Genomic DNA, 13,769 nt, shown 5'->3' with positions numbered 1-13,769 from the left:
GTGTACCTAGGTGTTGCATAATAAATATGTTTTGAATCAATGAGTATAATCATGTTCTGATGTAGAGATGAAGCTTCCTCTAACCATATGACTGGATCTGTCTCTCAAATTCAATTTCTCAAATCCTGTCACTCAATTCATTGATTGTAAAATGGGCTCTTTTTATTAAATGATAGTCAACATGTCTCAGCACTAAAATTCTGTGGCCTTTTCATTATCATTATTGTTATCACTGTGGATTGCAAATGATTCTTGAGTATCTACTGTGTGCTGATGTTTCTGTTGGCTGTTCTTTTTTGCAGGTTCCTCTTTCATCTAAAATGCGTGAATGAAACTCACAAAGCAAAGGGCTTTACAGACTAATTGGACCAATTATATTCATTTTGAATGATTTCTCCCTGCTGCATTCCAGAAAGATAGCTGAGCATTATGATTGGTCACTTAGTGCTAGAATAGCACGTGAGGATCCTCTTTGCTTCCAGCAGCATATCCCAAAGGGGTGCTCAGGCTTATATACTCTCCAGTGTTGTTACTGTTGGAAATTGGATTCCTGTGACATGAATAGAAAGCACTTTTTATTTAAGATAATGTGAGAAATTCTAGACTTGAGTTGAAATTCAAATGAAGTGTCTCCTTTTCTTCACGAAGTATTGCGTTAAAATAACCAGAGGAAAAGGTTAGGAAATCACAATAGCGACGAAAGACAAAACAATTCTTATGTAATCAAACCGTAACATAATTCTACATTGTGAGATAGAATAAAGTTTTCTTTCTTATAATTATATTTGATGAAGGAAGCAGAAATGTCTCCAAATATATTTTCCTCCAGGCTTATCTTCTCTTTCAATGAAACAAGCAATGAGATGTGTCCTTGATGGATGTTTTCATTCTCATAAATCCTCTGTAGCTGTATGTGGCCCAACATTGCCTCTTCTGTTATCTTGCAGGAAATTTATTAGTCCTTAGATTAGGACAAGTATAGAAAAATTAAAATGGGTTCATATTATCATGAGTTTAAAATGTTCATTATTCTATGTTAGGCATTGCGTGGTACACGAACTCCTTAAGAGATGGAGTGCAAATATAATATAAATCTTTGGGATTATACTGTAGACTTATAATTAATATGTAACTCAAGAAGCATCTGATTAACATATCAAACTGAATGACAGAAATGGCAAGTTCATTATGCCTGGAGAGGACTGAGAGATCCCTGAGAGTTCAGCTCCTTCTGAGTGACCACTCCTAGAGGCATCTATCTTTTAAAAATGCCTCTTGGTAAAGAACGATGTGTGGCAGATGGGGAGGAGAAATATTTTGTGGGGAGAAGGGTCTGAGTGTCTCCTCCAATCTAAGAAAGGATGTAGCCAGGTTTAAGTCTGCAAATTACTGGCAAGTAAATGCAGCTCAAAAAACTCTGTTGTGAGTCTACATATGTAATAGCATTCAATATATTATGCCTTATATTTCAAAACTCATTGTCTTTACAAGAAATCTTGGGAGAAATAATTTAAAATTAGTATCAATAATGATAATATATTGCCCAACCTTTTGGTTGGTTTGCTTGTCTTTTGGATGCTACTGATTGTATATATGGGCTGCTAGAAAGTTTTGATCAGATCTGTGGTCTGCACAGAGTAGTGGATTGGACTGGTTGCTGTGCAACAGGTTTATCCTTGCTTCCATTTTAGGTCCAGGGCTTGTTTTTCCTTTTCACATTTTCTTAATTTATATTATTTACCTGCATCTTATGTCTTACACCAAGATAACTTCAACCCATGTTTTTTGTGAAAGCGTTGATATACATATTCATATACATAGACATTCACACTTAAGTTTACTTAATTTTTTAATAACTGTAGAGGAAAAAATGATATTAGGTAGGAAAATTCTCTTGAAATTTTCATTCCCTGTTGTAATTCTGCAAACAAGCCCAGCAATTGCTCAACTTGTGTAAAAGCCACATATTAAAGAAGAAGAAGTTTCTGCATGAGAACACGTGAAACTCTATGGAGTCAATAGCATGGGTAATTGGAAATTCTTGGGAAATAAAATAAATATATCTGAAGGGTAGACTACAGCGATGAAGAAAACATAGAGAAGGCAATATATAGTTTTAACTTCTAGTTTTCACAGTGCTTAATCACATCTGTGATCTCATAATGTCTCACTGAACTAAGAAAACTAGGTGAGAAAATAGAGTTTGGGAGGTTATAATTTTATTTGAATTTGGCAGCAGTCAACTAAGGTCAAACCCAAATTTCTTGGTACTTAGTCTTAAGCTGCTTTGTTAAAAATGACTTAGCATCTGACAGCCTTGAAATTCTAAGGGAATTCAAAGGTAACCTATTCCAAGCCTCTTTTGGTTGTTATGAAGAATTTCTGCTTTGACAATAAGTATAGCATTAATGTTTATTTTACAGTTAAAAATTATAGATTTTTACTATCAAACAAATACAGTTGCAAAAGAGCAATTCTTCATTTTTATAGCTCAGTTTTAAGTCCATAGCCAAGCATATGACTAAGATTAAGGTTTTTTTTTTTTTTTTTTTTTGGTCCTCTAGCAGAAGAGATTCTAAAGCCTTGGATCTAATAGCAGAAATATCACACCCTCTGTCAATTCAGAACAATGACAATCATCATTCAGGCCTTTTTTAATTTTGGTGTGTTATAATAGGGGCCCCCTGGGTTGTAACATAATAAGCAAAGGGAGTGCTTCCTTTAATGCTGGCAATAATTCAGTCTCCTATCTTTAAGGAAAAGAAGATTGTTAGAGGTTGAGTTCCATAACTTCCTTCATTAACAAATTACCAAAAACGTGGCTGCTTAAAACAACAGAAATGCATTCCCTCATAGTTTTAGAGGTTAAAAGTCCAAACTCAGTGTTGCTGAACCAAAACCAATGTGTTGGCAAGACCACACTCCAACCAGAGGCTGCAGTGGTGAATCTATTCCTTGCCTTCTCTGTCTTCTTGAGTTGTATCACTCCAATCTCTGCCTCTGAGTTTCCATTGCCTTGTTCTCTTGTGTCTGTAGTCAAATCTTCCTCTGCCTCCCTCATATAAGAATATTTGGGGTTGCATTTAGGGCTCATCCTGGCAATTTACCCATCTCAAGGTTCTTAATTTAATAACTCTTTTTCCATATAAAGTACCATTCTCAGGTTTCAGGAATTAGAACATAGATATCTATAGAGGCCCTTATTCAGCCTACCATCCATCCCAAAATCATTCAGTTTGGACAGTAGTTTTTTGGTTCCTTTATTTTTCTAAAATCTTGGTTCTGTAGGAAATTCACTCACATTATGAACACAATTGTCCATTCATTAATATAATTACTTCTTTATAGGTTATATTGAGTGTCATACAGGTAGCTATTATCTCAAATTCCTATTATCTAAGTAAATCTATTCTTTTATTCAAGTTACACAATTTCAACTTTATGCAAAGCTGTGTTCTTGGTTTTGTGGGTAAAAAGTTGAAGAAAATATAACTATTGCTTTTGAAGAAATTACAGTAAAATGCACTTCTAAAGATATTCCAATATATAGTTAAAATAATATAGGTGTGCTTCTATATGTAACTCTGTGGAAAAAGACAAAAGGATTAAAAGACCCAAAGAGAAGTCAGTGCGTCTTTTCAAATTCAGTTCTTCATATCTTCCACATGGTTCCCAATCACCCTAAGTGCAAATGGAAGAGAAGATACACAAATTACTCCCTCCAAAAAGTAGGAAAAACTAGTTTAAAAATATAAGGTGACACACTATATTATGTACACAGTAACTGATCTCTCAAGGCAGCAAAGAAGGATTTCCCATTTATCCAACAACAATGATACCAGTTCAGCATAAACATGTCTCACAATTTACAAGGTCAATACATAAGTTGGGTTTTTCAATCATCTTAAATGGCAAATGATGGGGAAGCTGATATACTCATATCTTAAACCATGACATATTCATTAATCTTTTCACAGAAAGAGACCAGAGAAACCCCAAACCAATGGATGAGCAAAATGTCACCAGAGTGAAAGTGTTCATACTTTTGGGGTTCACAGCAGACATGCGGTTACAGAGAGTGCTCTTTTTCATCTTCCTCATCATTTATGTCTTCAGTCTCTCAGCGAACATTACCCTGATTTCTCTGATCTGTGCTGATTCTCGGCTATACACACCAATGTATTTCTTCATTGGAAACCTGCCATTCCTGGATCTCTGGTTTTCTTCTGCCAACGTGCCCATATCCTGATGACCTGCATCTCTGACTACAAAAGCATCTCCTTTGCTGGCTACCTAGCTCAGTTCTTCTTCTCAGCTGGACTGGCTGAGAGTGAATCTTACCTGTTGGCTGCCATGGCTTATGATCGCTATATGGCCATCTCTAACCCGTTGCTTTATTCCCAGGCTATGTCTGCAAGGTTATGTTCCAGTCTTGTTGCAACCTCATACATTGCTGGCTTTCTTAATTCAACCATCATCACTAGCGAGACATTTACCCTGAGCTTTTGTGGCAACAACATCATTGATGATTTTTTCTGTGATCTGCCTCTCCTTGTAAAGTTGGCCTGTGATGTGAAGAAGGGCTACCAGGCTGTGCTCTATTTCATTCTTGCCTCCAACGTCATCACCCCTGCCATGCTTATTCTTGCCTCCTACCTCTTCATTATTGCTGCCATCTTGAAGATCCACTCCACCCAAGGCCACCTCAAGGCCTTCTCCACTTGTGCTCGCACTTGACAGCTGTCACCTTGTACTGTGGTTCAATTCTCTTCATTTACTCCCGACCAAGTACTAGCTATGCACTAGAAAGGGATAAAGTTGTGTCAGTGTTCCATACTGTGGTGATTCCAATGTTGAATCCCTTCATCTATGGCTTAAGAAATAAAGATGTTAAAAATGCCCTGAAGAAAATGTTAGCTAGACCAAAGATTTATTAAGTGAAAATATTTGGTGAACAATGGCTATATTTTATTTCACAGATTATCTCCCTATCATTGTTATCAGCCTGTCCTCTCAGAAATACATAAAATAAGAAAACAAAAAAATCTTTGGATATTGTTGAAACACTAGTCTGCATTTGTTTTTTCAAGTTGGCACTAATGTACATGAATGTGTTTTGAAAGTAAATGAGGCTGGGGCATTTGGAAAAACTGCTCTGCCAGCTGGCTTGAAATAAAGTCTATAAAATTACTGGGATTCTAGAAGGATGAAAGAGAGCAGCTTTTTTTCCTTCTAATTTTCACTTGACAGTTTATAAGTTCCTTGTATGTATAATATTGTAATCTATAAACAAGAATAATAGAACTGGTGATGGAAACTTAGCCTCATTTAGATGGATTAAATGGCTTCCTTCAAATCATGTCGTTCGTAGGTGAGAAAATAGGAGTGCGGACCCAGAACTTCTGACACCAAAGGTTCTTACCCCAATTGTTGGCAGACAGAGTCAGTTAGGAGGTCATAAGTAAAATTTCTACTGTAAAATGCCATTGGAAATAAACTTATTTTTTCTTTCTGACTCTTATTTCTTGCCTTACCGTGATAACAAAGATTTCCCTGGCAATAGATAGAGGAAGGAACAAATATCTTTACTAGAGTCATTGTGAGCTTTTCAATAAAAGAGTATGTTTACCCAAAAATTAAGGAATTAAGGGTAAAAGTATAGCAGCTGTATGAAATAGACAAAAATGGATCTATAGATAGACATAGACAGATAGCTAGAGAAATCAAGGAAGAAATTTCAAAAAGCTTTGCATCCACAAAAAGATTCAAAGTGAAAATATCTCCTAGGTGAAGCAATGACTGATAACAATTAAGGGTCTATGAACATTTATATTTCTTTGGTTGGTCAGTGTTTTGTATGTATGAATGAAAAATTGGAGAATATTTCATTATGATGCATAACATTTCCTAATTTAATTGTCTTTCTACCTGTAAAACACGGGACTGCACCAACATAAAAAAGCCCTAGTGTTGATAAGCAAGTACATTAGTTTGCTAGGGCTCCCACAAAAAAATACCATAGACTAGGTCACGTTAACAACAGAAATTTATTTTCTCACAGTTCTGGAGGCTAAAAGGTCAATAAGAAGATGCCATCAGAGTTGATTTCTTCTGAGGCCGCTTTCCTTGGTTTGCATATGGCCACCCTCTTGCCACGTCCTCAAATAGTCTTTTTTATGTTTACATCTATCCTTGGTGTCTTTTTGGGTGTTCAAATTTCCATTTCTTATTTTTTACAAAGACACCAGTCTGGTCGGTTTAGTGCTCACCTTAATCAACTCATTTTAACTTTAATCACCTCTATTAAGGCCCTATCTCCAAATATAGCCGCGTTCTGAGTTACTGGGCATTAGGACTTCAACACATGAATGGTTGTGGGGTAAACTCAACCAGTAACACCAGGGATAGACAAGAGTTTCTTGATGAATGAGACAAGAAGGGGTAGCCTAGAAGAGAGAGAAGAGCATATGGCAAGAAAAAATTATCACCAATATGATACATTCTAGAAAACTATAATTAGTACAATTTGGAGAGTTTCCATGATCAGACACATTTAATAATTGTATTGTGACTTAGATCCAATAAGAGAGTCAACATTTAATGAAACACCCTTTATTTCACCATATCCTAATAAAGATGTCATCCTCACACTCCAAATGAACTCTAATTGGTCTTTGGAGAGTGAGGTACATATTTCTAGACTTGTGAGGAAGGTATCTCAAAGGGCTGTTGAGAAAATAGATATATCAGGCCCCAAAAGAGCAAGCCAAAGTGTGACAAGAGAGGGAAAAGTGTATCACTTCCAGGACTGTCCTTCCTGATCAAGGGTAAGTTACTGGAATCTGGGGCAGCTGGCTGGTTTGACCTCGCTATGATCTCAGCTACTCTCAGCTACTGCAATTTGAAGGTGGATAGAGTCTGGCCTGGCTCTCATAAGATCATTGTTGTGCCAATCACACACACACACACACACACACACACACACACACACACACACACACAGACACTATCCTAAATAAGATTTCAACCAAATATATGTAACTCTTATCTAGAGTTTGAAATTCAGTGTGGTGGTTATGGTTATGCTGGGTCATCATACATTCACTTACAGAGTAGAGAGATCAAGAGGACAAAAAAAGGTGACATGCTTTTTGCCTCTAGTAGTTGTGGCACTCTGAGATATCCAAAATACTAATGTATGATATTTTTATTTCTTGGTACTCATTTTTAGGTGCTAGAGGGACACCTTCATCCACAGAATTTTAAGTCCTCCAGGGAAGGGAGCAGGGAACAGAGCTTCTACAGGGGAACACACCTCTTTAGAAGCCATTCTATATGGGATGCGTTAGCATAACTGGCTCTGATATTTTGTCTTTTATTTCACAGTCACATTTTAATTGTAGTTTATTTCAAATTCAAGATGGATTTGAGATGTGCTTATGTGTCCTCTCTTTATTTACTCTTCCTTCTTATTAGTGATACAGTACACTAGGCAAAGAAAGTCCATGTGAGGGCAGATAAGTCCTGAATAGTTTGAGTTAAGTTAGAAGTAGATGATACTTTGTGAAAAACAGCTTCAAGGTATAAAGGTGAGTACCCATTTATTTGTTCTAGAAATATATATTAAGTGCCAGTTAGTTACTAGGAACTATTATGTATGGTGGGATACAGTAGTAAACTAAGTGGAGAAATCTTTCTGCCCCACAGTTAATGCATTATGGTGGGGAAAATGGACAATAAACTTAATAAACAGGAGTTAGAAGGTGACAGTAGGTCTGGGGGAAAATAGAGCAGAGTCTGAGCAGAATAAGAAGGATGAGGATTGCTGGTGGGAAGAGGGCGTGGAATTTAAAATAGTGATAAGGATGAGCCTTAGTCAGAAAATGATATTTGAATGGGACTTACAGGAGATGAGAGTGTCAGCCTGGCAAATATCTGAGGAATAGTGTTTCGAGCAGAGAAATAGACAGTTCAGAAATCTTTGGTGTTAGAGAAGGGCTGATGTTTCTTTGTGAAACAGTGAGAAAGTTAGCAAAACTGGAGCAGAATGAAGGCGGGGGTGAGTCTTAGGAGATATGGACCTGTAGGTAATGGAGGGTAGGCTCTTGGAAGACCTTTAAGCCATTGTATGGAATTTGACTTTAACTTAGAAAAAATTGGGAGTATTTTAGGGTCATTTTCATTTTAGCTCATTTTTCAGGTCTCATTTAAATACCTCTTCTTCTGGGAAGACTTTGAATTTAGAGCAGAATATGTATTTTATGAGTTATTTGCGTCTTTAGAGGGTAATAGTAGAAGAGTAACAATTAGATCTGGTCAGAAATTTCCATTTTTCCCCAAATTATATTATATTAAAAATGTGCTCAATAACGCCCAGATATGTTGCCTTATATAGACACATGATATCATAGCAGGGAAAGTTCAAAGTAACTACTGAGATGGTGGCTATCCCCCACCACTTTTACATTACCAATATAACAAACATACATTCCCGTCAAGTATTTATACTCAAGCTTGAGTAAATTCTGAAAAAAAAATATAGCATACACATGAATAATAGCATAGAAATATAACTGTGAAGCTCCCAGGATGTGTGAGATTATTCTGGGGACATGAATCATAGAGGAATTTAGTTTGGTTGACGTCCTAAATTGATGAAGAGAAGTGGTGAGAGAGGTTTATAAAGGTAAGTTAGAACTAGCTTATGGAACGTTGGGTGTAGGGCTGAAGCATCTATGCTTTGTGTGCAAATAAGAAAAGATCTATTATGCAGTAATAAAGAAACGAACGGTCTTCAGGACTTCGAGCTGCTTTTACCACAGCATCATCAATGCAGTTATGACCTATCATAACATCATCAGCTACGGTTGAAAGATTTGGACACCATACCTCTCTTCCTAGCAAGCAGAAGCACCAGAACTCCAGGTAGAAGACTTGAGTTTGCGTTCTAGTTACAACACTGACCCTGGCTTAGCCCATATGTAAGTGTTTTAAACATCAGAATAAATTACAATTCTCTCTTCGTTTTAGCTTTCTTTCACCAACTTTATAGTTAGAGGGATATCAGCTCTAAAGCTATTGGGGCATCAGCCCTAATTATGTAATGTTTTAAATTCGATACCTCCTTGTAGCTTCTCTCTGCTAGCTTTGGAGTTTCAAGGTAGGAACTTTGAAGGATTCATGGTTTCTCAATGAATCTTTGACACCAAAAATTGGTTTCTTTCCAATGTTCAGAATCCACTATATTAAAAAAAAATTTCTCACTTATGTATATAAATCTTACATCTAGTAGCGGAAAGTGGAAAAGAATGCATTCTTTTAAAAAAGTGATTTTTTAAAGGTCTTTTTAATAGGTGAAGATATTCAAGTTGTCATAGAATTACAAGGTTGCCTTAGCCAGGAAAACAGGGGAAAAAATAATTCATCTATAAAAGACATAAAAGCTTAACAATTGAAAGCATATACCCTTGATAAAAGAAATTCTGTGTTCAAAAACCAGTTCTGCTATTGAATAATTCTGTGACCTTGGAAATGTTTCTTAAATTACATGAGCATCATAAATACCTACCTTGTAAAGTTGTGGTAAGGATTAAGTGTGTTAAGATTAGGGCTCAGAATACTAACTGGCACATAGTGAGTAACATATCTATTTATTTATTCATTTACTTATTCTATTTGTACTAAGAGCCGAAGGAATAGGACAGTATATTGGTTTTTGTATAATTATCGGGATGATGCTTGACACATAAGTCTTAATAATATATGAAGTATACTAAAATTTTTTGAGTGCTCACTATGTACCAAGCATGAGGCCGGGTGTTTTGATGCATATCTTCTTTATTCAATCAGACAACCTGTCAGGGGTCATCATTTTGTTCATCTTTTTGGTGAGAATTAGGGACTGGCCTAGCATTAAACAATTACTAAGTGAGAGCCATAATTTCAGAATCAGATCCTACTCCAATTCCAGTTGTTCCTAAGTATGAGACTGAAATTATAGCATTCTAGAGAGTAAGGGATAAAAGTCCATATAAGCCTCTAGTAATTACTGACTTAATTGATACCTTTGCTTCTTTCTTTCAGCAGTAAAATCACTGAATTTTTTTTTCTTGTAATCTTTATTGGGCTTTCTTCTGTCTGGACATGGAAGTTGGAAATCGCACTGTCCTGACTGAATTCATCTCGGTGGGCTTATCCGCAGACCCCAGGTGGCAGCTGATTCTATTTGGAATATTTCTGATGCTCTACTTGATTGCCATGTCAGGGAACATGACCATGGTCATCTTAATATGTATTGATTCCCGCCTGCACACACCTATGTACTGTTTCATTAGTAATCTGTCTTTTCTGGATTTCTGGTATCCTTCTGTGTATATTCCCAAAATTCTGGCCATATGTGTCTCAGAAAATAAACCTATTTCCTTGGCTGGATGTGGAGCACAGCTGTTCTTTTCTTGCCTTGCCGCCTACACTGAGTGCTATCTCCTGGCAGCCATGGCCTGTGACCGCCTAGTGGCCATCTGTAAGCCGTTACTTTATTCAAGTACAATGTCCAGTTCTCTCTGTACTGGACTCGTTGCTGGCTCCTACATCGGAGGGTTCTTGAATTCCATCGCTCATATTGCTAACACTTTCCGCCTGAGTTTCTGTGGTAAAAATATCATTGACCACTATTTCTGTGACGTAACACCATTGGTAAAAATGTCTTGTACAGACATCCAGGTCTATGAAAAAATCCTCCGGGGTCTGGTGGGCTTCACGGTCGTCTCCAACATTCTTGCCATCCTGATTTCTTATTTCAACATCCTTCTGTCTATCTCGAGGATCCGCTCAGCCTCAGGAAGGCACAAGGCCTTCTCCACCTGTGCGTCTCACCTTATCTCTGTCATGTTCTTCTATGGATCCTTACTCTTCATGTATTCAAGGCCAAGTTCCACCTACTCTGTGGGGAGACACAAAGTGGCTTCTCTCTTCTACACCCTGTTCAACCCATTGCTTAATCCTCTCATCTACAGCCTGAGAAACAAAGACGTCAAAGCAGCCTTCCGGAAAGCAGTTCAGAGCATAAGGCCACAGAGGTGAAGGTTATCTTTTTGCAGAATACCCTTATCGTATTTTCCAAATTATTGGCTTATAGACAATTTGTAACACTGTAATATTTCAAGTATATTCAATGAGTTGTATGTAAAACAATGACACACTGATCAAACCATTTTTAACTCTTTATTATCATTTTATTGTGATTAATAATATTAACTTCTAATATTGAGTTATTTGATGGTTGGATGGTTTTCATGCACATAGTTTGAATTTGAATCTTAGTCTGAAAACTTTATTTGTTGAGAATAAGATTTGGAATGGTGTAACTGTTGGAAATTTACAAGCATTTATTTTTAATAAGTAGTTCCCTCCAAATATTTTCATAAAGTTCTAATTGAGCATATAGAATACATCTCTGTAAACATTGTGTCTTCTACATCAATTGAATATTAGGCAAATTTTTGAGTTGTTTCTATTACAAGAAAATAAAAAAGAAAACACCCAAAACACCTTTCTGAATCCGTGGGGAAACAAGTGTATTTAGGGTTGTATAACTCCATAAAAGAGTGATCTCTTCCACAGAGAATGAGTAGTCTGTCATACTCTCCCTCATTCCATACCACTATATACTCCCTATCGAGGAAAATAACGACATCCAGGGGAACACACTGAAACAACAAACCAACAAACAAAATCTACTGTATTCTAGATTCAATGCTTGTTTTTTTTCCCCACTAGAATTTTTCAATTTTAAGAAACTTACAGCTCAATATTCAGTATGTGGCAGGTTTAGTTGACTTTTTCTCCATACTCTTTACAATAAAATTGCAGATTAAGGATTATTAGTCACATTTGACAAATGAGTAGCTTGAGCATAAAAAGTTAGAATTTGTTATTGAAAGATTATAGTTATTGTTGTAATGAGCACATTTATAAACTGCATTTAAATTAAAATTTTAGAACAACTAGCCATAGCCACCTCACCATTTATATTAGCTCTGACTTTTGTGATCTTTCTTTTCATCTACGTGTATTATCTAACACATCACTGCCCTCTCTTTTTTAATCACAAAATTCTTAACATTCCTTATTCTTCCATTACCACGGAAGTTCTGTGTGTACTGGGCAATAAGGATTTGGGATATATTCCACAAATCAAGTATCCATATAACATTTTCTTCACATTCCCACAATGCCTACTATAGGGAGAAAAAACAAGGGTCAATCTCAGGGTAAATAGTGAAATAAAATGTAATCCTTTGATCCCAAAGTAACATATATTCTTCTATTTTGCATTAATCCCTAATGCTGTTTTTCAAAAACTATACTAATATTAAATTGAATCCATATTCTATAGTATAAATTTTAGTTTGATCACAAAAGAAAAACAAACACAAAGAAATAAGTCTTTTTCACTGGATTTCTTTGAATAGAAAAAATGTTTGTTTACTTATTTTTTAATTCACTTCTCCAAGCTTACCCTGAAGAACTTAATTTTGCACTTAGCACTCATTTAAGAAATTTATGTCAATTTAGACTCCTGATTGTGTCAAGCTGAAAAATTTTTTCAGAGCTTCTTTCACATCTTCATTTCTCAAACTGTAGATCATGGGGTTCAACATGGGGAACAGCACAGTATAAAATGTGGAAACCATTTTGTCCCTCTCAAGGGAATAGCTGGAACTTGGGCAAGAGTAGATGTAGAGAATGGAGCCACAGTACAAAGTGACAGAGATCAGGCGGGAGGAGCATGTGGAGAAGGCTTTGAGGCCGCCCTGGGTGGAGTGGATCCTCAAGATGGCGGCGATGATGAAGAGGTAGGAGGCCAGTATGAGCACAGCGGGCGTAATGACATTGGAGGCCAGGAGGAAGTACAGCATGGCCTGGTAGCTGTCTTTCACATCACATGCCAACTTCACTAGGGGCAGGACATCACAGAAAAAGTCATCAATGATATTGTCACCACAAAAATCCATTGTGAATGTGTTGCTGGTGAGTATTATTGCATTGACAAAACCTGCAGTATAGGAATATACAACTAAACAGATGCACAATTTCCTTGACATGGCCTGAATATAAAGCAGGGGTTTGGAAATGGCCACATAGCGATCATAAGCCATGACAGCCAACAGGTAGCACTCACTGTATGCCAGCCCAGCAGAGAAGAAGAACTGTGACGCACAGCCAGCAAAAGAGATGCTTTTGTCTTCAGAGATGCAGGTCACCAAGATCTTTGGGGTGTAGACAGAGGAATACCAGAGATCCAGAAAAGACAGATTCCAAATGAAAAAATACATGGGCGTGTGCAGCCAGGAGTCATTACAGATCAACACTACGAGGGTGGTATTTCCTACCACAGTCACGGAGTACACACAAAGGAACACCGTAAACAGGACCAGCTGCATCACGGAGTCTGTTGTGAAGCCTAACAGGACGAACTCTGTCACTGTGTGATTGCTCCTCTCCATGGCTTAAAGAGATCTCACCTACAAATGAAAGAGTGAAGAGTTTAATTCCCCCAACCAATACCAAAGGAGGGCTTTCTCTGTTCCAGTCTATAGATTTTAGAGTAAGTGAGATCTGAGTAGGAATCTTGCCTGACTTGGACAGGTAATAGGAGTTTTCTGAGCCTCAATAGATTCCTTTCAGTAAAATTATTTTAATAATAATAAAGCCTTAGTGCTGTTGGTGGTTTATTCATTTTTTCAGAATATATTTCTTTGCTCTAG

The 13,769-nt window shown here is 36.9% G+C and overlaps 2 protein-coding genes and 1 pseudogene across 2 annotated transcripts; 2 read left to right on the top strand and 1 right to left on the bottom strand.

Annotated features, from left to right (window-relative positions):
- The first annotated feature begins 4,003 nt into the window (after positions 1-4,003).
- LOC131402002 (olfactory receptor 9G19-like) lies at positions 4,004-4,937 on the top strand (annotated as a pseudogene).
- Positions 4,938-10,143: 5,206 nt separating this feature from the next.
- Positions 10,144-11,082, top strand: LOC131402014 (olfactory receptor 9G4-like). Its single transcript, XM_058537015.1, has one exon. The coding sequence runs from the start codon at positions 10,144-10,146 to the stop codon at positions 11,080-11,082; it is 939 nt and encodes a 312-aa protein (XP_058392998.1).
- Positions 11,083-12,525: 1,443 nt separating this feature from the next.
- LOC131402015 (olfactory receptor 9G1-like) lies at positions 12,526-13,520 on the bottom strand. The gene has a single exon (XM_058537016.1). It carries the CDS (start codon positions 13,506-13,508, stop codon positions 12,573-12,575), a length of 936 nt encoding a protein of 311 aa, XP_058392999.1. The 5' UTR covers positions 13,509-13,520; the 3' UTR covers positions 12,526-12,572.
- Between the last annotated feature and the right edge of the window lie 249 nt (positions 13,521-13,769).

This window comes from Diceros bicornis, assembly GCF_020826845.1.
Source record: "Diceros bicornis minor isolate mBicDic1 chromosome 3 unlocalized genomic scaffold, mDicBic1.mat.cur SUPER_3_unloc_1, whole genome shotgun sequence".
Classification (NCBI taxonomy): Eukaryota; Metazoa; Chordata; class Mammalia; order Perissodactyla; family Rhinocerotidae; genus Diceros; species Diceros bicornis.
The sequence above is the reverse complement of the archived record's forward strand: the minus strand, read 5'-3'. Positions and strand labels throughout refer to the sequence as shown.

What these genes read in the sequence shown, in the direction of transcription:
- LOC131402014 (XM_058537015.1), top strand. Translation starts at nt 10,144, where the DNA reads ATGGAAGTTGGAAATCGCACTGTCCTGACTGAATTCATCTCGGTGGGC.
- LOC131402015 (XM_058537016.1), bottom strand. Translation starts at nt 13,508, where the DNA reads ATGGAGAGGAGCAATCACACAGTGACAGAGTTCGTCCTGTTAGGCTTC.